This window comes from Mytilus trossulus, chromosome 1 (assembly GCF_036588685.1).
Source record: "Mytilus trossulus isolate FHL-02 chromosome 1, PNRI_Mtr1.1.1.hap1, whole genome shotgun sequence".
NCBI classification, from domain to species: domain Eukaryota; kingdom Metazoa; phylum Mollusca; class Bivalvia; order Mytilida; family Mytilidae; genus Mytilus; species Mytilus trossulus.
Genome location: NC_086373.1, coordinates 86,920,084 through 86,942,559, shown reverse-complemented (window position 1 = coordinate 86,942,559; position 22,476 = coordinate 86,920,084). Strand labels below are relative to the sequence as shown.

General features: G+C 31.3%; 1 protein-coding gene across 1 annotated transcript in view; it reads right to left on the bottom strand.

Annotated features, from left to right (window-relative positions):
- The window catches only part of LOC134701585 (uncharacterized), a 170,277-nt gene extending 157,814 nt beyond the window's left edge, over positions 1 to 12,463 (bottom strand). The window contains exons 1-2 of the mRNA XM_063562752.1: positions 12,198 to 12,463; positions 1,819 to 1,890 (exon numbers count right to left, since the gene is read on the bottom strand). Coding sequence (XP_063418822.1) covers positions 1,819 to 1,879 — 61 coding nt within the window. The 5' untranslated portion in view covers positions 1,880 to 1,890; positions 12,198 to 12,463. The remainder of the gene's footprint in view (positions 1 to 1,818; positions 1,891 to 12,197) is intronic.
- Between the last annotated feature and the right edge of the window lie 10,013 nt (positions 12,464 to 22,476).

Sequence of the window (22,476 nt, the reverse complement as noted above, 5' to 3'; positions counted from 1 at the left end):
TACATTGTATTAAAATATAATGATTCTGAGTTAAATAGTATCCAAATAGTTCACCAAAACAAAAAACTGGATTTTTTTCACATTTGTTTCGTTTCCATGGCAACGGTAGCCATCTTGATGGTGCCATACCCCACTGCACTAAACAATGTTGTGGTCTACATTATGGTATAGTTCCATTAACATTGTTCAAGCCAATTCAGAGAAATAGCATGGACAAAAAAGTGTGATAGAATAAATATAATAACTAGATTTGCCATTGCAAGCAATAGCGGATGGCACCCTTCCCCAATTGCCAGGTGAGCGGCAGCCATTTAGAAAATTCCAAAATCAAAGAGTGCATCTACAGATGCAAATCATCATTTTTGTAAAGTTTCATTAAGTTTGGAGCATTTTGAAATTTTGCACATTTTTGCTGTTTCCATGGTAACGGCGGCCATTTTGAAAATTCCAACTTCAAAATGCAAGAATGATAATGCCAGTTACTAATTCTGTGAAGTTTCATCCAGTTTGGAATACTTTGAATATTTTCGGATTTTTGCTGTTTCCATGGAAACGGCAGCCATCTTGGAAGTGCCAACCCTCAATTGCAAATCTGCACATGGTGGTTAACATTATGGTATAGTTCCATCAACTTGGGTTCTTCCAATTCTGAGATCCAGAGTGGACAAAAAAGTGTGGAAGAAAAATAAAAATAAAAAAAATAAAAAGAAACGTAGAATAACAATACGACACCCCAACTCCGTTGAGGGTGCCATAATAAGAAAAAAAGAAACGAACAATAACAATATGTCACCCCAACTCCGTTGAGGGTGCCATAAAAACGAACAATAACAATATGTCACCCCAACTCCGTTGAGGGTGCCATAAATATTTCAATTTTAGCAATAATATATGAATACTATTTCGAAAGACTGATAACAATGGATCACAGTTTGTGCGGCAGATTTATAAAATGTAAGACATCAAAAGAAATGTTTTTTTCAAGAACGATATTCAAAATGAAAAATGTATAAGACAACTCAGCTTTCACAGATAAATATTAAGTTAATCAAAAGTAAAAGAGGTACACATAATAAATCAGCAAGAAAAAAGGCAGTACTATACATGTACCGTAGTTAAAACAAGGGGGTGTTTGGTTTAAATTCAAGTCTAAGCATTAATACCCTGATAAGCATAGCCATTGCAACAGTTTCAGTTTTATAAAAAGACATAAAAAATCTATCTCAGCATCTGTATAAAAAAGTGTTCACCATGCAGTTGCGAACATATTAGACCTCAGGCATCTACTTTTTTCAAATAACAAAATATACAGTTTGATTTTGATTAGGTAAAGGATAAGCCAGAATGAGGGTTTTTTTTTACAATTTATGATCAGCGTCTTTTGGAAAAGTTCGTTGAAAAAAGAAAATTAAGTAAGCTATTTGGAATTAAATATTAAGTATAATGTTTGCAATATCAGACACTGAAATTCCATCAAGGTTTATGTATGATTGAACCATGTTGATTGATTGATTGGTTGATTGTTGTTCAATGCCCTTTTCAGCACTATTGTGCTTATTCGGAGTGGAGGGGTGGTGGTTTTTTTTATAAAGGGTGCTGTTGAGGTGCCTGAAGAAAACCATCGACCTTCAGTATGAAAAGTCATAGTCAATTAAGATTTGAGAGTACACCTGCCACATGCAGGATTTGAACACAAAACTTTAGTGCTGAAATGCTAGTAATACAGTGGTCTGACTACTTGAAGACTCGGCGCGAATTCATTGTACCGCCATGACTATACATAGCGTCTACAACATATTGCAGTTAAACAGTACTTACGAAAAGCTGCACTAAAGCCTAACCATACAATGTGTACTATAATGATACATTTGAAGTACATGTTTACTGTTCCTGTAAAAAAAAATTAAAAAAGATCAGAAATCATATAAGATATAGACAAAATATTTTCACAAGATGTGTGTTGCGACATGGCGTAACACGTAAATTTTAGTTAAAAGGGTACGTAAACATTTGACGCAACTTTTTCCCCCTTTTATATCTTATATTAGTTGTATGGTAATATAACTCATTAACAATATAAAGTAGAGGCCTGGGGTCTTTTGATTTTAGGTCCTTGGTTGTTGACCTTGAAATTGAGCTCAAGGTCATAGACAAAATTCACGTTCTAGATTTTGACCTTTGCCTTTATCTCATATGTATAAATGATAAAGACATGGGACTTTTTGCAATAGGTTGCAAGCAATGTGAACTTGTAAAAGCCAACCGGAAGTGACCTTTGGTTAACCGGAAGTAGCTATTTTTTGTTCTAAATTAATGTTAAAGTATGTAGAACCATATATTTTTGGAATCAGTGTCAATTAAACTATCAAACTATACCGGAAATGACATCATTTGAACCGGAAGAAAACAATTATCTTCCTTATCTATATTTTTTTCCATAGAAACAATATATTTTTGGAATAAGCGTTCAACAAGATGTCATTTGACCCTACAACTGACATTTGAAACCAAATTTTATTATTTTCATATAAAAATCCTTACTGGTGGAAAGACCATCAATGGTTCTTTGAACAATTGGTTTTTAATTTTACTTTGTTTTTATTTGACATTAAATTAACTGGGAACAAAATACAAGCAAGGATTGCATATACCTTGTAAATCATAACGATTACAAATTGACAAGGATCCTACCATGGATTGGTCTCGTAATATTAATCAATAAAGCACACTTGTACACCACATAATATGATGGTTTACAAAATGTCAAGAAGTACAAGCATACAATACTAACAAAGTCGATCTTGAAGTATATTAGATAATGAAATAGTATGTAACCACACTGAACATGCTGTACATATTAAGATGATTTAATAAAACAATTTAAGACAGATCACTTTTGGAAAATGTTAACACACCCAATTTTGGTGCATTTTTTTTTTATCGCGTGCCGTTGTTTTACATGTATAAATTATGTTCATATTCCCGTGCTTGCATTTCCTATCTTGACTTTCTTGATAGAGGTCTACTGCTCACAAGGAAGCTATTAAATCAAGAGTTCCAAATGGTGAAGTTGAAATCATCCCTTCGTAAATTTTACGGACGCCATCACGAGTTGGTTGACCGTTATGGAATAACTGTTTCACAAATGATATCGGATATGTTCCTTACGTCGTAACTACAATCCCCTTCTCTTTCATGAATGTGACCTACCGAATTCGACTACTTACCGGATTTGTAATCACATAAGCAACACGACAGGTGCCACATGTGGAGCAGGATCTGCTTACCCTTCCGGAGCACCTGAGATCACCCCTAGTTTTTGGTGGGGTTCGTGTTGTTTATTCTTTAGTTTTCTATGTTGTGTCATGTGTACTATTGTTTTTCTGTTTGTCTTTTTTATTTTTAGCCTTGGCGTTGTCAGTTTGTTTTAGATTTATGAGTTTGACTGACCCTTTGGTATCTTTCGTCCCTCTTTTATAACTTCACTCGTTCGGAAATGTTTAATAGATATTTGAAATTGAACTTCTTAAGTTTCTTTATGAAGAAAATGTTATCTCTTGTGCAAAATTGAGATGACGAGTATTGATTTGTCATTTTAATTCACATTTTACACCGCATCATCAAAAAGACAAGACTTTGTTCTTAGATGCATGACTTTTTATAAATTATTATTGGATGTGAACTAGCTGTCAGTAACTGCAGTTACACTCAGATATGTACTTGGCGTTTTTTTGTTGTTGCGGGAATGTATAAGGGTTGGCGCTCACAAAGAAGTTTTAGCCTGCCACATTATGTATGTGTCTTTCTTAAGTTAGGAGCCTGTAAATCAGTGGTTTTCGTTTGTTTCGGTATATCCTATTTGGTTTTCGTTCATTATATTGTACATAAATCAGGCTGCTAGTTTTCTTGTTAAAATAGTGTATCTCATATCATTTCGGGCCTATTATTGCTGAAAAAAAAACAACAGTAAAACTATACTCGTTAATGAAAGCCTTGCGGTGACCTTTAACTAGTTCATGTGTTATTTCTTCAAATGGACTACAACTGATAAACTGTGGGGATAACTTATATGTCTAGAATGCTAAGCTTCCTCGTAATGTGTACATTTAAAACTTATACTGTTTATTTCATTTGTTTGGATTTTCGCTACTTGATAAAATGCTGGTAATTTATAAAATGCAATCCCTTATACAAATATTTAAGATATAATACTTCAGTGTTTGTAATTTAAAGGGAAAAAAAAGGTTTTGGGTGAGGTTTGTTTAATGTAATATGTCCGTTGTTTACTATAAATAAAATTGCACCGTAACTATAAGAATATAGGTTTTGTCATTATGTTATGACAAAAAACAGCCGAACCTAACACTATTTTTTTTTTAATCATGAATATTTACTAACTTTGACTTTTATACAATATCATATGTTTCAACAATATTTCCGTGACCGACCTCGTTGTTGTATTCAATCTACTTTTATATTCAGGTCGAATTGTCACGTGTCTAGCTTGACCTATTTAACTGCGAACCACCGGTATAACCACCAAAAAAATAATTCTTATTGCTTTCCGTACATTTTTTTCTACTGCTTATAATTGTGCGTGTTGCTTTCCTTATTCCACTGATAGAGGTGGCCCGTTGCTAAAAACTACTTTTGTGTGAATTGGAAAATTATTCCAACTATATCAATTTTAACATACAGTCTTTGTACATTTCTTAACCACACATGCTTACCTGTTAAACATCACCTTAATGTTACATCCTTCCTTATCTGACCGATCCGATCCTAACAAGGAATTAACAGGGACTTTAATATCAAGGTGATGATGATTAACATAACAACATCCTGATGAACCGGATGGAAACAAATTTTTAATGAAGTATAATTATTTCGGATGCTTTCAAATTCAATATAATTATGATTTGAATACAGAGAAGATCCGTTAAACTAGCACCTTGAATCACCCGCCTGAATCTAGCGAACACTAATACAGCGAACAATAGGGTGCAATATTTAAAAACCGAAAGAAAAAAATAAATATTACCAAGACAGCAACTGCCGATTAAAAAAATATTTAAAAAGCAGAAATTCCGTGTAGAAATTGCAATTTACATGTTGATTGTGAAATAGGATTTATCACATCTTATGGCAACGGATAAGTTGTAGGACCACAAATGCACCTACTTCATTATAGAACGTAAAAGTAGTCCTTTCCTAAAAACCCTTTTTTTTTGTCATTGTTTTATTGAACTAACAAGCAAAGAAATTAAACTTTTGGCGATATAAACAAAACATATATCAGACCTTTCTGAATCAAACTTTACTTATCCTTGATTTTTTTGGCTATATCGATCTTATAGGGGAGAAACAGGCGCATCGTTTTCACCAGAGTTCGAGTTGTGCCATGTTCAACAATCTGAAACTAGGGCTCGACATTTGACAAAAATTTAGGAAAAAAGAGAGGTTGGCCTATTCCACGATTTATATCGCAATACCCCGTGGATCCCCCCTCCCCCCAACCAAACACACACACCCTTTTATATTAATCTAGAAGCCATGGAAATGTCCAGCCCCCTTGTTTTTCACCATTTCTTTTCAAATTTCGTGATATAATTTCAGATTTTTTAACGTTTTAGCGATACTCGAAATCTTGCGCATCATAAGTGCATGTCTCTCCTCTACAATCGCTGTTTTCAGATTTTTGAACATAGCTTCAATCAAAAACTTGCAAAAACTATGCGCCTGTCTCTTCTCTACAAGATTAATGTAGCCATACCCCGTGATACCCTCATTATGTTTCTCTAGAAGACATGGAATATCTCAACCCCCCCCCTTTGTTTCCCCCCAATTTTTTCGAATGTTTCGAAAAAGTATAATTTCTTTGGTTTTTTTTATCTCAATGAAACAAAGACAACAAATGTTCACCATTTCAGGAAAGGACTAATTTTGCAAATTCTTGGTGAATTGGTGGTCTAACACCTACAACTTATTCGTTGACATGTGCAGATAGACTGTGGAACTGAACTTTACCCTGAATAGGGATGTGGCTTGTTTTATGAACAGATGTTAAAGTGGTTAATCTCATATCGTGATAGAGATGAACATTGCAATTCCTAGACGGAATATCTGCCTTTTAAATATATTTTTTAAATCGGCTGTTGTTGTCTTATTAAAATTTCTGAGTTTAGATATATCGCCTTATTTTCGTTTGCTTATTGTTCGCTAGTTATTGTGGACTAGCTTCAGCCTGGTTCTTGTATCTGATAAATTCTTTTAAATGTAAAACAAAAAGTGCGATATCTTTTTGCGCCAAAAAGTAACTCATTTGCGCCACAACTTAATTGCGCCAATACTTCTTTTGCGCCACCTAATTTTCTAAACTATAGGTATCATGAGGGGGTGGCCATGGTCACTCGCAAATATTTGGAAACCCCGTCACTTAATGTTAGCATGTTCCAAGTCGGTGGTTGTGGTTAGTTGTTCGTATGTCATATTTTTGTTTTCCGATCATTGTTTTGTACATAAATCAGTCCTTAGTTTTCGTTTTTGAACTTTTTTTTTCATGTCGGTGCTTTTAATAAACGACTATATGCATCTCATAAATCATAAACCTATTTTGATCAAATTTGAAAAGCATCATCACCAGGAATCTTTATATATATAAAAGAAATGTGGTATGATTGCCAATGAGAAAACTCTCCACAAGAGACTGAATGACATAGAAATTAACGAATATAGGTCACCGTATGGCCTCAACAATGTACAATAACCAATTATATTTACATAATGTCTATTTCCCAATATCTTAAATAGTTATTGGTGTTTTTTACATGCTATGGTCAATGTTGGACAAAGAGGACTCTGAGATATTCAGTTTCAAATCCCCGTGCCTTGTTAACATTTTTGACTCAAGATTTTAATCTTATTCCTTAGCTAATTGGTTGTTGATGATTATTTGAAAAAAAAGAATTTAATTTTGTATACATAAAGTGTACTGAATGAATGTTTTGGAATCTGCACGTATACAAAAAAACTTAAAGGTGAATAAAAAGGCGAAGACATATTACTTTTTCTTTTCTTTAAGAAAAGCTGCTATGGTTTTTAAAAAGCTAGTTTTAGCCTTTTCTAACCTGGGGAATACATGATTATAAATAAAACAGATTTGTATTCGAACACATAACCTTGCAAAAAATGGAGAAAATAAAACAAAAGCAATCCATTTCATACATTAAATACATGAACCAAATCTCGTATTTTTCACTATTATTTTCAGTCTATTTGAAAGAAATTTGTTACATCACAAATACTCAAGCACAGTGAAGCTTTTAAATGACATTATATATTGAATGAGTCGACAGAATGCCAGAATGTTGTTTTTACTGTTGTTGTTCTTATACAAGACATTTTTTCTAGAATAAAATATTTTCAAGTTCTTTTTCAGTTATTGTGGACTAGCTTCAGCCTGGTTCTTGTATCTGATAAATTCTTTTAAATGTAAAACAAAAAGTGCGATATCTTTTTGCGCCAAAAAGTAACTCATTTGCGCCACAACTTAATTGCGCCAATACTTCTTTTGCGCCACCTAATTTTCTAAACTATAGGTATCATGAGGGGGTGGTCACTCGCAAATATTTGGAAACCCCGTCACTTAATGTTAGCATGTTCCAAGTCGGTGGTTGTGGTTAGTTGTTCGTATGTCATATTTTTGTTTTCCGATCATTGTTTTGTACATAAATCAGTCCTTAGTTTTCGTTTTTGAACTTTTTTTTTCATGTCGGTGCTTTTAATAAACGACTATATGCATCTCATAAATCATAAACCTATTTTGATCAAATTTGAAAAGCATCATCACCAGGTATCTTTATATATATATAAAAGAAGATGTGGTATGATTGCCAATGAGAAAACTCTCCACAAGAGACTGAATGACATAGAAATTAACGAATATAGGTCACCGTATGGCCTCAACAATGTACAATAACCAATTATATTTACATAATGTCTATTTCCCAATATCTTAAATAGTTATTGGTGTTTTTTACATGCTATGGTCAATGTTGGACAAAGAGGACTCTGAGATATTCAGTTTCAAATCCCCGTGCCTTGTTAACATTTTTGACTCAAGATTTTAATCTTATTCCTTAGCTAATTGGTTGTTGATGATTATTTGAAAAAAAAGAATTTAATTTTGTATACATAAAGTGTACTGAATGAATGTTTTGGAATCTGCACGTATACAAAAAAACTTAAAGGTGAATAAAAAGGCGAAGACATATTACTTTTTCTTTTCTTTAAGAAAAGCTGCTATGGTTTTTAAAAAGCTAGTTTTAGCCTTTTCTAACCTGGGGAATACATGATTATAAATAAAACAGATTTGTATTCGAACACATAACCTTGCAAAAAATGGAGAAAATAAAACAAAAGCAATCCATTTCATACATTAAATACATGAACCAAATCTCGTATTTTTCACTATTATTTTCAGTCTATTTGAAAGAAATTTGTTACATCACAAATACTCAAGCACAGTGAAGCTTTTAAATGACATTATATATTGAATGAGTCGACAGAATGCCAGAATGTTGTTTTTACTGTTGTTGTTCTTATACAAGACATTTTTTCTAGAATAAAATATTTTCAAGTTCTTTTTCAGTTATTGTGGACTAGCTTCAGCCTGGTTCTTGTATCTGATAAATTCTTTTAAATGTAAAACAAAAAGTGCGATATCTTTTTGCGCCAAAAAGTAACTCATTTGCGCCACAACTTAATTGCGCCAATACTTCTTTTGCGCCACCTAATTTTCTAAACTATAGGTATCATGAGGGGGTGGTCACTCGCAAATATTTGGAAACCCCGTCACTTAATGTTAGCATGTTCCAAGTCGGTGGTTGTGGTTAGTTGTTCGTATGTCATATTTTTGTTTTCCGATCATTGTTTTGTACATAAATCAGTCCTTAGTTTTCGTTTTTGAACTTTTTTTTTCATGTCGGTGCTTTTAATAAACGACTATATGCATCTCATAAATCATAAACCTATTTTGATCAAATTTGAAAAGCATCATCACCAGGTATCTTTATATATATATAAAAGAAGATGTGGTATGATTGCCAATGAGAAAACTCTCCACAAGAGACTGAATGACATAGAAATTAACGAATATAGGTCACCGTATGGCCTCAACAATGTACAATAACCAATTATATTTACATAATGTCCATTGCCCAATATCTTAAATAGTTATTGGTGTTTTTTACATGCTATGGTCAATTTTGGACAAATAGGACTCTGAGATATTCAGTTTCAAATCCCCGTGCCTTGTTAACATTTTTTTACTCAAGATTTTAATCTTATTCCTTAGCCAATTGGTTGTTGATGATTATTTGAAAAAGAATTTAATTTTGTATACATACAGTGTACTGAATGAATGTTTTGGAATCTGCACGTATACAAAAAAACTTAAAGGTGAATAAAAAGGCGAAGACATATTACTTTTTCTTTTCTTTAAGAAAAGCTGCTATGTTTTTTTAAAAAGCAAGTTTTAGCCTTTTCTAACCTGGGGAATACATGATTATAAATAAAACAGATTTGTATTCGAACACATAACCTTGCAAAAAATGGAGAAAATAAAACAAAAGCAATCCATTTCATACATTAAATACATGAACCAAATCTCGTATTTTTCACTATTATTTTCAGTGTATTTGAAAGAAATTTGTTACATCAAAAATACTCAAGCAAAGTGAAGCTTTTAAATGACATTACATATTGAATGAGTCGACAGAATGCCAGAATGCTGTTTTTACTGTTGTTGTTCTTATACAAGACATTTTATCTAGAATAAAATATTTTCAAGTTCTTTTTCAGTATTTTCTCACATCTAATTGGTACTGTTTGATTAATTCCGAAAATCTGTTACTAGTATTCAAAAGTTCGTTCAGACTTCGAATGGAGACCCTTTCGCGCAAAGATGAAATGTATAATAAATAATTAAGCACACCACGTAAAATCGTGTGTGTATAAAAAAATTTCAACCTGTGTGTACAAGATTCAAAGTTATGCTAAGAGCAGCTTGCACAAATATTATATGTTTTAGCTATTCACTAAAGTGGCCCGTTTCTTTTGTAAAACACGTTAAAATTTACAAAAGATTTTATTTACAACTATACTGTATTTCAATTCATGAATCATGATAACAAATATTCGAAGAAAAGGAAAACATAAAATAGGCAACATTTACATAATATCATAAATCTACATAACAACATTGTTCAGATCCTCAAACATCATCCAATAATATGATAAATTCGTGTTGTAAATATTCAATTTAGGTTTTTCAACTTCCAACTGCCAAAAAACCTGTCAAAACTACTTCAAATTGACATAATTGACACAATTGCATTTATGTAAAAATATCAGCAACAGCCTCAACAACAGAGTTTAAAACCACAAGATATCTTGTGGAAATATATTTAGCCCAATATTTGTTTGGTCGATATTATAGAAAACATATCTTAAGTATACTTCTATTTAAAAAACTCACTTTTAACGTTTAGCATAAGATTTTCAAAGGATTTTTTGTTGAGACTTTTCCAAACTGTTAGTTTTTAAAATTTAAAAGCAAATGTTGTAAGTCTAAATGTGGTCATGTTTTATTATTTTTTTTAGAATAACAAAACAAACGGGTTCATAATTGACAAATGATAAATTAATTTACTTTAGATTTGATTCTCCATATGACATTTACCTACTAATGTCCATTTTCAAAAGTGTAACATCATAATGTTATATTGATCGGAACGTATTTCATTTAACTTCCTTAAAGTAACATCCTTAATCCGCATTTTAACAACGTATACAGATACGTTAAAAATAAAAACCTCATTCACTTTAAATGACCGTTCTAATCAGGTTTTAACAACAACAAAAATATTTATATTTCATTCACATTTGTATAAGATTCAGAAATCAAACTGGACTATTACTACTGATAAACTGTGGGATTAACTTTTAAATGTCTCCACAACTTCCTTGTTACATTTAGAATACCTTCATAATCTCTTTAATATAACGAAAACATTTGAAATATGCAATCTCTTATACAATTAAGACTATCGTCAGTGTTTATGATTCAGTGGTATTTGTTGTTTTTAGAACGACATGGCTATGGATGTTCGCTACTCTGCTTCAAAATATCAAGATTTCTTAAAGAATGTAACAAATTGATATTATAAATATAAAGAAGGAAAAACAGAAAAAAAGGGGGGTTTTATTGGGGTTTTCAACTACCTTGACTGACTATAAATTCCTCACACAGTCGGCCCTAACTTGTGCCGTTTGGGTATTAATTTATTAAATAATTTATTTTAACAAAAAGGTTACTTAAAGTATTATAAATTTGGTGACCGATTTATAAGAAACCTAGTAATATGAATAAAAAGTAAAATAGCAAAAATTTGAAGAAAGGATAACTAATAAATAAATAAATTGATGAATAAAAATAAATTATGAAAAAAATAAAACTTAAAGAAAATAAAAGAATATAAATTACATGTCCAGTCTAAAGACATTTGCCTCTAAGATTTCTGCCTTAATTTGTTGGTTCTTATTATATGTAAAACATTGTATCACTTTATAATATTCAAATATGTTCAAAAACTTCGGTGTTATAACTTCGTATTTATTTAAATAAAAATTGGAAACTACGGTCACAATTGATATATATAAAAAGAAAAAAACAATCTCTTTTTTTACTAGATCTATATTTATGTATGTTGTTGATGCGATAGCACTTTTTTATATTCTGATTGCAATAACTTTACTACCATAACATACTGAAAACACAAATCGGCTTTAGTCAAGGGCATCACAGTTTGTTGCGAATGATGAATTAATTCTCTAAAAAAAAACGTGTTTCTTCTAATCTCTAGTTTGCACATGTTAATAATAAGAAATTTCATGATAAGAAACCACAAAATTTTTAAGAAAACAATTTGAAAACATTGAAACCTGTATTGCCCAAAAAAGTAAATTAGCTTATTGCCCATGATATTTGTATTGATGCAATCATAATCAGTTTTCAATCAGTGCAGGAGATATAGTTTAATATCTGCTTGTGCATAATGTGTGAATTCAGAAATGCATACCAATTATACTAAGCTAAACATACAGGCTTTACATATTTCTTTAAAATACAGACTCACCTGTGGAGAAACAGCTTTATGGTATATCCTTATCTAACGAATCTCAATCCAAGAGTGCAAAAGAACCAGTGATGCATTAGGATTTTGAATTAAGGTGACAGAAATTAACATTTAAAGAACGTTGACGAATATTTACATCTAACATTGTAACAACGTCCGGCTCAGGCTCTTCAAATTATGTGTAATGGCTATTTCCTTTGACTGATATGTCGTCAATATTTTTAAAAGGAAGTAAATATCATTGCCACTTCTTTAAGATTTCCTATTCTCACAGTTAAGAAAATTACGAAGAAAATGTAGAATCCTTTTTTTTTTAATTTAAATATAAACACTTTTGCATGTGTATACAAACTGAACTGTGTGAAATTGTAACATATAATATGTCTCCCCTTTATCTTTTATCTAGATCATGTAGCATAGTTATATCACTCTGATAAAGAAATACATTTTACTACAGGAAAGTTATTGTCAGGGCAAATTATTTATACATAATATATATCAATTAGGGGGTATATCTTCATATCTCTATCTTTATCCTTTTAGTGTCAATGACTATTTCTCTCATTGACAATCATGCCATTTTCCTTATTTTCATCTCCTAGATAAATAACAATAATTGATGATTTGAAGGAGAATAGTGCTTGTGTCACATATGGTGAATCTTAGAAGTTTTTATCAAGACTATTAAGACTATTATAGATGATAAGCATTAGAGAATTTTAACCATTTTTATTACAGTTTATTGAAGAAGGGTGTGCATTTAAACAGTTGTCATGACAAGTAAGGCAACAACCATTTTCTTATCTGGGGGGTTGGGGGTTGGGGGGGGGGGGGGGGGGGGCTGCTATTTTTATTGTGTTCATAATATTTTTTTTCAGAATCTTCCTCCGATAAGGAAAGCAAAAAGATTTTTCCTATAATTTGGAACAGAAATACATTTTTTTTCACCAAACCATAAAATTAACATAAAATTCATTTTAATTTTCTAATTGAAGCAAAATGTAAAGTGCATGGCTTTGTCTATATTCTGGCATTAGCTGTTGTCTATGTTGTTATTTTTTTAGCCCACTCCCTACATTAATATTATATTCTCTGAGTCCGTCATATAGGTACAACAGTCCTTAAATTTTAATATTGGAATTGAAGTGGCCACTATTGCCATATGTAATGGCAAAGAGTGAGTAGCTCCAAGTTATAAACATCCACTGTTTCCAACTATCATAATTGACATTCAATTGAAAAGAGGTATAAAGAATGATACAAACGGAAGCACTACCGGTATACAAGTCTGTGTCATACACAATCAGGGCTACTTTAAAAGACTGCTTATGATACCATATATATTCCTATTATAAAATTACCATTTCATGTTTATTATAGTTGCAGTTTTGAGTATGGTCTTAGTTACACATATGCGGGAGATTTGGTATGCTTTTAAATATTTCTGGATCAAACACTATTACAGGAACATACAAAAAGTGATAAGGTGTAAATAGAAATCTTAGCTTAATCTGTACAGTAGACTGGACAAATGTTTATAATCTGCTATTTCAATGTCTCAACTGTTGTTCCTTTCACCATTCTCAAATTCAGCAGTGCAAAAAAAAAATCAAGCAGGTGACAGCATAATTTTTTTTTCATCTACAGTGCTAAATATAAAAAAAAAATCGGTCAGTTAGGTCATCAAAAATATTTTTTCTTACCTTTTTCAACTGGACCAAATCACTACTTTACATTATAATAAATGAATCAATTTTTTGTACAGTGTAATTTTATCCCCGTTCTTGCTACTTGAGGCATAAAACATATAAAGAAATAAATTTGGAAGGGGTATACAAAAAATTGAAAAGTAATACACTATACACATTAGGGACTATATTCGTCTCCTGCCGTTATCATTAATTATAATTCGAATCCTATGAGTTTCAAATATAGTGTTCAGTAGCCGAACTTTAAACTGACATTTTGTTGAATAATTTTAATTGAATATACATGTATATTTAAATTAGTTCTTTTCAAATAAAGTTGAGATGAAGGACAGTTACTACTAAATTCGTATCCACCAATAGAACAATTATCAATTATTTGGTCGGATTAGTTAACGCGGTTTTCCAGATTTAATTTTTCAGTTGTATTTTTTTAATTTTTTTTTTTATCAATAATAAACATGTTCATCTAATACGGAAGCATTTTTCAAATATGGCCAGCTAAGCACTGGTGGTAAACAGATGTTTCCGATTTTCGTGCAGTATAGATTAATTTGAGTCACACCGCTTGTCTCTTCCATACTAATCGTCAGTGCGTTGATATTGAAACAAAATTTGATACATAAAAATATTCCAATTTTCGTAAAATAGTCATTCATTCAATAATTCGAGCATGATGGTCGTAACTAAAACAACAAAAATGTTCGGGATGGTCGTTACTCTTTATTAAATAGGACCGAATAAGACAAGTCAGGAGTTTTATACGTGTCTTACATTATATGAATATATTCTATGGTATATTTAAGAAGTTGATCTCACCAAATGAAAAACTAAAAGGGGCGAAGAGAGGGGTATCTTATAGTGCGAAACGAAAGAAAATTGGAACGAATCGAAAAAAACAAAACATTACAAAATGACCAGTCACTGTTACTTAAAATATAATGTATAAAATTAACCAAGAGGCAAATAGTTATAACGGTTTAATTCAATACAAAGGAGTAGGTCCAGTAAGACCCTTTTTTGACCCCAAAATATAGCAGTTTTACAAAATTGTTTAAATGTAAAATTTTAGTTTATTATTGGACAGTAGAATGCTTCTGCTACATAAATATGGGCTGTTTTTTACAATACAACGCATAAATATCGGGTACTAACACCATCAATTTATGCTAAACTACTAAAATTTTCACAATGCTAGCATTTTAGTCAAATTTTAGACGGTTTTCTTGTAAAACGAAAGTGGTCGCATTCGTGTTCATCCTTAATATTTAAATATAAAGTGTATTTTATGATAATTTATAACATATATAAAGGTTGAGGATGAATATTGACAAAAACATCTGAAAAGCGACATTTTTCGGCATATTTGGTAGATTTTTTATATTTGAGCTTGAATTGGATCGTTTTAAATGACTAAATCAGTTAAAATCTTTCACAAAAACTAATTGATTCAAATAAAATAGACACTTAAGTGTTTAAAGAGTGGTCAAAATCTTTCGTCAGATGAACCTGAAATTTGAAGCCAAAATTGGTCCTTACCGGACCTACTCCTTTCTTAAAAGTGGTGAAATCATTTAAAAACAAGAAACACAGCACTGACATCACATGAAATAACAGTAACCTGATTTGTTTTCTTTCGATTTTGCATCTATTCATGAGATAAACTTTTTATACTTTGTTATGTTCCTTCTTGGTTAAATTTAAAAGAAAAATCTACAAATTAATTTGATACTTTAAGTCGAAAGATCATAAGTATGGAATGAAAAGAATGAAAATAATGTTATGGGGGTCGCAGTCTTATCTCTAATTATATTTAGAATTTTATCTTATAACATTTGTGTATCATTTAAGAGTTTGGAAGTGTTTTTAGTCAATAAAATATATTTAATGCATGCCAATTTGATAAAATTCATTATTCTGCAGTAGTCCATATATGCATGTGCAAACGAATTAAATTGGATTTATAGCATGTTTTTTTCACAAAGCGAAAGAAGCACGTCATATTAGAATTTAAAATCGAATTTTAAAGTTTACTTTTTAATTTTTATAAAAGTTGTAGTAAGTACTTTCAATTTCATTTTTTTCATAACAAATCTTTGCGGCATGGGGTTAATCATACCTGGTCGTGAACATGTAAACATAATATTAATCGTGTACACTTACATACATATTATTCATTAAAAATGACTGCTCTCATTGACTTATCAAAAACACCATCAAGGAAGAGCTACACTAGAGGAAGGGGATGAAGTTAAGGAGGAAATGTTTATAACTACCACATTTAAAGTACATTAAAATTAGTAATGTCAAGGACAACAGGGATTGTAATCATTCGGTATATCGATACAAATGACCATGATATAATATAATTATCCTGTCTGCATGGTCAATAAAATTCAGATCAAATCTGTGAAAAAATCCTATGAAAAAAATACAGTTCTTCTAAAGAATACATAAAGTTGGACACTTACCAAAATATGAATTAATTAAGAAAAAATACTTTTTATAATTTAGTCGGATCACATTCCAATATTATATACTAAATTGATGACTTTTCTATCTCACCTCGAATTCACGACGATAGCAATAAGCCTCCTTAAAATATTTATTATTGGTTTGTTTTAATTTATTTTGCTGGTTTTTTTTATCATAGAAAATGTTCCGATTATTTTAGATTTTATTTCCCAGTTATGGTAATATTTTGACCATTACAATTGCTCCTAATCACTGGTGGTAGGCGGATGGTCGTAACTTAAAGTTACGACCATCCGAAAATGGCAGACAACTATAGGGATAAATTTTTCTTTTCCGATTTTTGTACAGTAAAAGGTTAAGTTCAGACAAACTGCTTGTCTTATACATACTAATCGTCAGAGCGTTGATATTGAAACAAAATTTGATACATAAAAACATTCCAATTTTCGTAAAATAGTCATTCAATTCTTCAAGCATGATAACAACAAAAATGTTCAGGATGGTCGTAACTTAATTTTGTGATGGTCTTTATGAAATAGGACCGAATAAGCTTAAGACAAGTTTAAGACGTATATGTTTTATAGGAATATTTCATATGATATATTTGTGAAGTTGATTTCACCAAATGATAAAAACTAAAAGGGTGAAAAGAGGCGTACATGTAAAAGAAGAGGGACGAAAGACACCAAAGGGACAGTCAAACTCGTAAATCTAAAACAAACTGACAACGCCATGGCTAAAAATGAAAAAGACAAACAGAAAAACAATAGTACACATGACACAACATAGAAAACTAAAGAATAAACAACACGAACCCCACCAACGTGCGAAACGGAAGAACATTGGAACGAATCGAGAAGAAAACACAATACTAAATGAAATGACCAGTCACTGTTGCTAAGAATATATTTTTTTTATAATGTATATTAAAATTAAACAAGAGTCAAATAGTCATATGCGGTAAAATTCATTATCAATGTAAATTTCTGAAAAGTGGAGAATTCATTTTAAAACAAGAAACACAGCTCTGGCTATGATCATTTTTAGTTACGAATAAAGAAAAGGCGTTTTTTACAAATTTGAAATTACATGAAATAACAGTTTCCTGATATGTTTTTCTTTAGAATTTGCATCTACTGAAAAGATATACTTTTCAAAACTGATTATACCTACTAAGTGGAATTTAAAAGAAAAATCTACAATTTGATTTGATACTTCAAGTCGGAAGATCATAAGAAAGGAATCAAACTGATTATAAGGTGCAATGTCGAAGTTCATGTATAATTATTACCCGTTGTTATAGAAAATTCCTAATACGCCTATTGGTACCATGCTATCCGCTATACATCTTTGATTCATCTTTATCTTTCTTATTGAAATTACCCTGAACCCTGGACCACAGGTTTTTTTTTTATCTTAGATGTTGTCATTCACCCAGGGATAAAATTTAAACTATTGGATATACTTAAAGAATAGGATAAAAGAATTTTCTTTAGAACTAAAGTTGGAGTAAAACAGGGTGACAATTTGAGTCCAATTTTGTTCAAAATTTTCATAAATGAACTTTCTGATTGTTTTAAAAGTTCCCCTGATCTAGCTGTTGTTAATTCACGACCAGTTCATTCTTTACTATATATATTACTTTTTAAATTGTTATTTGGGTGTAGAGTTGTCTCATTAGCACTCACACCACATCTTCCTATATCTATGGTGATGATATTGTCATTTTTTCAACTTCGGCAAAAGGACTTCAAAGTAAACTTGATGTATTAAGTACTTATTTTTAAGATTGATGTTTAAAATTTTATCCCATTAAAACCAAGGTACTGAGAACTCTGAATACTGAAACTCTGGTGGAAAACTAACTCTCGAGACTCTGGAACTAGCGATGAATAAACCAATAATTCAGCATGGAATACTAATACTTTTATTACAGATGGACTGTGTTCATTGTAAAGTCCTGAGTCCAAATCTTGCTTATAGAAATTATAAACAAGTATTTATACATAATTGAATTGACAAGTAAATATGTAGGCATAACTTTTAGTGCATCTGGATATATTTCCTTCGCTCGTTAAAAGCTTTCCATAAGCTACGCAAGACTTTCTGTCACTAAATACAAGTTTTAAAAAGAGCCTTCATGCAATTGAGCATACACTTAAACCTATTCTCTTATATATATACCAACAACATTCATAGTTTCTAGGTAAGCACAATGTTCATTTGCGACATCATGGATTTAGTTTTTATTCCGTACCAATACTTAAAACAAATATCAATGATATACTGCAAGATCGTCATAAAAAATAAAAACAGCTCGTTAAAAACACAAGGACTCCGAAGGGCATTTGTGAATTTCATTAATCATGCACGATCAAAAGCCGATTTATGAAAGCCAATGATGTATAAAAACTGCAATAGCTGATTAAAAATTAAGGATGATTGTTCAAAATTGTACGTTCAATAGTTTCATCTGCCGACATGATTGCATGTAATAATAAGTCTTAAATAAAAAAAATCTAAAAGCAAATAATTATGCAAGAATGAGGGAATACACGTGTATTCAACAATTTGATGCCTTAACGTACAGTAAAAATATATTAAGACTCAACCCTAACATAATATTTGGCTTTATGCGAGATTATTTGTTGTCACTGTTACTCTTAAATTATGGTCGTTCGGAATATATAAAAAATATATGTTTGATAATTCTTTAACTTAACTTTTGCATACAATTATCAGAGTAAGAAATTTAATAATATTGTTTTTAGTAAACTTTATATAACGAGTTTTTTAACATGGTAATGTGCACAATGCTTTTTAAAATAATTTTTAAAAAGTTCGTCTAAATACTTGAGTTACGGTCATCTTTCAAAGTTACGACCACCTTGTGTCGGTTAGGACCATCATCAAAAATACTATATTTGACATTACGACCATCACAATTTAAAGTTACGACCATCATGCTCGAATTTTTGAATGACTAATCTACGAAAATTGGAATGGTTTTATGTGTCAAATTTGGGTTCAATAACAACGTACTCACAATAAGTGTATATGAGACAAGCGGTTTGACTCAAATGAACCTTTTACTGCACGAAAATCGGAAAAGAAAAACTTATCCCTAGAGTTGTCTCCCATATTCAGATGGTCGTAACTTTAAGTTAGTACGACCATCCGCTTACCACCAGTGCTAATGGACAAGGCATCGCATTCTAATGATTGTGATTTATCATGAGTAAACATTCTCTTGTCGTATAATGGTTTACTTTTATAAATTGTAATTTGTATGAAGAGTTGTGTCATTGGCACTCTAATCATCAATCATTAAAAATAATTAAGATAAGTCTTCTTTCGCCAATTTTAAAGTATGATTTGAATGATTTTAGTTTGTTGGTTCTTTATAAGAACGGAATGAATGATTTGTGTTTTTTATATGATTGACAACCACATTATTTACTTCAAGTACTTCATTTCAAATAGTACTAGTATCTATATACTGTAACAAATATATTAAAGTATTCCATGGTCAGACGCAAAACAAAAGATGGAAGATATTGAATGCACAATCGAACCAAATTGAATACTCGTGGAATATAGACTGACATATTTTTATCCCGAGTGGCATTGTTTGCCAACTTGATTTTGATGTTTTTATGTGGATATTAAATTTCATGAACTGAAAAAAAATCAGAAAATTGAACCACAGTAGCCTAGTTTACCAACAAAAGGGGAGGGAAAGAAATCTTACAGATCTACAAAAAAAACGGCACTTGATCTTTCTCAAACATAAATATCAATTTTAGATAAATACCATATCTTTTGCAAACTATACTGGTATTCTTGGAGATAGCTTTTTTTTTACAGAACAGTTATATTGTCATTCATGTTCAGTGGTTGCAGTTTGTTGATGCGGTTCATACGCGTTTCTTGTTTCTCGGGTTTTTTTTACAGAACAGTTATATTGTCATTCATGTTCAGTGGTTGTAGTTTGTTGATGCGGTTCATACGTGTTTCTCGTTTCTCGGGTTTTTTTTACAGAACAGTTATATTGGCATTCATGTTCAGTGGTTGTAGTTTGTTGATGCGGTCTATAAGTGTTTTTCGTTTCTCGTTTTTTTTTTCTTCTATAGATAAAACCGTTGGTTTTACACTAGTAATTTTTAGGCCCTTCATAGCTTGCCTTCCGGTGTGAGCCTAGGCTTCTTGTTGAAGACCGTACATCGACCTATAATGGTTTACTTTTATTATTTTGACTTGGATGGAGAGTTGTCCCTTTGGACATCATACCACAACTTTTTTACATAAGATGTTGACATTGTAATGAATGGATTTTCAACAGCAAAATTATGTTCCTTTTATACATTTTCATAATATAAAATACGTTATGAACAACTAGAAGATCAACTTTATGGTAAGCTTGTGCCAAGTTTGTAGACGTACATACAAATATGGCTACCACCACTTCTGACACTGACAACAAAACACATAATAAATAAGGGCAACTGATCATGAAATGAATTTCTGAAATTTTGTGAAACCTTGTTTGTCCATGTACAGAAATGAAATAAACGAATATTTCATTATACTTGTTTATCCAGTCAAATGTGCCCCACAGTTGGCATTCTAGCTAGAAATAACATTTGTAATTAATAATTTTAAAGACCATTTATGAAACAGCATTAAAAATAATAAAGAAAATAAAAGAAAGACTGCAGAAAGTTTCCCCGTACTTGATATGTATGCTTTTCTGTATTTTTAAAGTTATGGTGGTTTTTTCTTGAGATAACGTCTTTTATATACTAAACTGTTAAAGACGTACACGACCTATTCTTGGTCCTCACTCCCATCCATGTTAAATGTTTCACTTCAAAACATTTTTTTGAAGTAGAATATACTTGTGTTTATACATCAAACCTTACAGCACTGATTATCGGAACTTTGGATACACCACACCAGGCTCTTCATATCTTAGAAAGAGGCTAAATATGACATTTGTTTTAGAATTAATTCATACATTTTTTTAATTTAAAATTATCAGGTAATTGTGTGTTTGACAATGAACACTAGTCCTTCGCCTTTCATCTTATACCAGTTTTTAAGATGTTCTACTTTCCAGTATGTTCGTTCTTTTATCGATTAAGTGTTGTTACCTCTTCTTTTTTTGCAGAGAATTCCACTCAAGCTAGTGCTAGGGATCATCTTAAATTTGCAGTGAGATGAGGGTTTTTTGGCTCTGTGTTTAAAGCCTCACTGTGAATTTGAGATGAAGAACAGCAATAAAAGCGCTGTTCCTTTGTTTGCTGTTTGTCTTCTGTGCATGTACTGATTTTGTGGCATATCAATTGGGTTTTTTTCTAATTAAAAAAAAACATCTTGGAAAGCTAAGGATTCTCGAAGTATACTCTTAACCATGTTTATCTCACATAGGAATATATATAATATGTGATTGTAACTCTAGGTAAAATTTGAATGGTATAAAACAATTTAGGTTCCGATATTCAAACCTTGGATTTTAAGATCTTAGTACATTTTTCCGGTTTCGATGTAACGAAATCAGAAGAAACAATATAATACTTGCAATTAAAATACGTATCACAATTTTGTATGTTACAAATGAAAACATTTTAACCTTAAGATAACATCGAAGGCGACTTCAGAAACTGAATCAACTTTTAAATACATCATGTTATCGGTCGTCCCCCGGTCTATATCACTCTGTTCAGCTCTTAATATTATTCCATATCATGTCTTTGTGACGTCAAATACGTTGACCCGGCCTTAATAACTTTGACCCGGACATATCAGCGACGTCATAATGTTTGAACCGACGTTAATAACTTTGACCCGAACTTATCAAGTCATCTTTTGTTTGCTGGTGAAACAAAGAAAACACTTCTGAAACAAGCAAATATAGCCCGATAAATCGATTATCAGATTATCTGCATAATGATATTGTAAAATATCAGCTGCTTGGCATTATATGAAGGCTTTTTGATCTCGTTCGCTACGCTCACTCGACAAAAAGCTTCATATTATGTCTCGCAGCTGATATTTTACGATATCAACATGCAGATAACCTGATAATCGGTACTTAT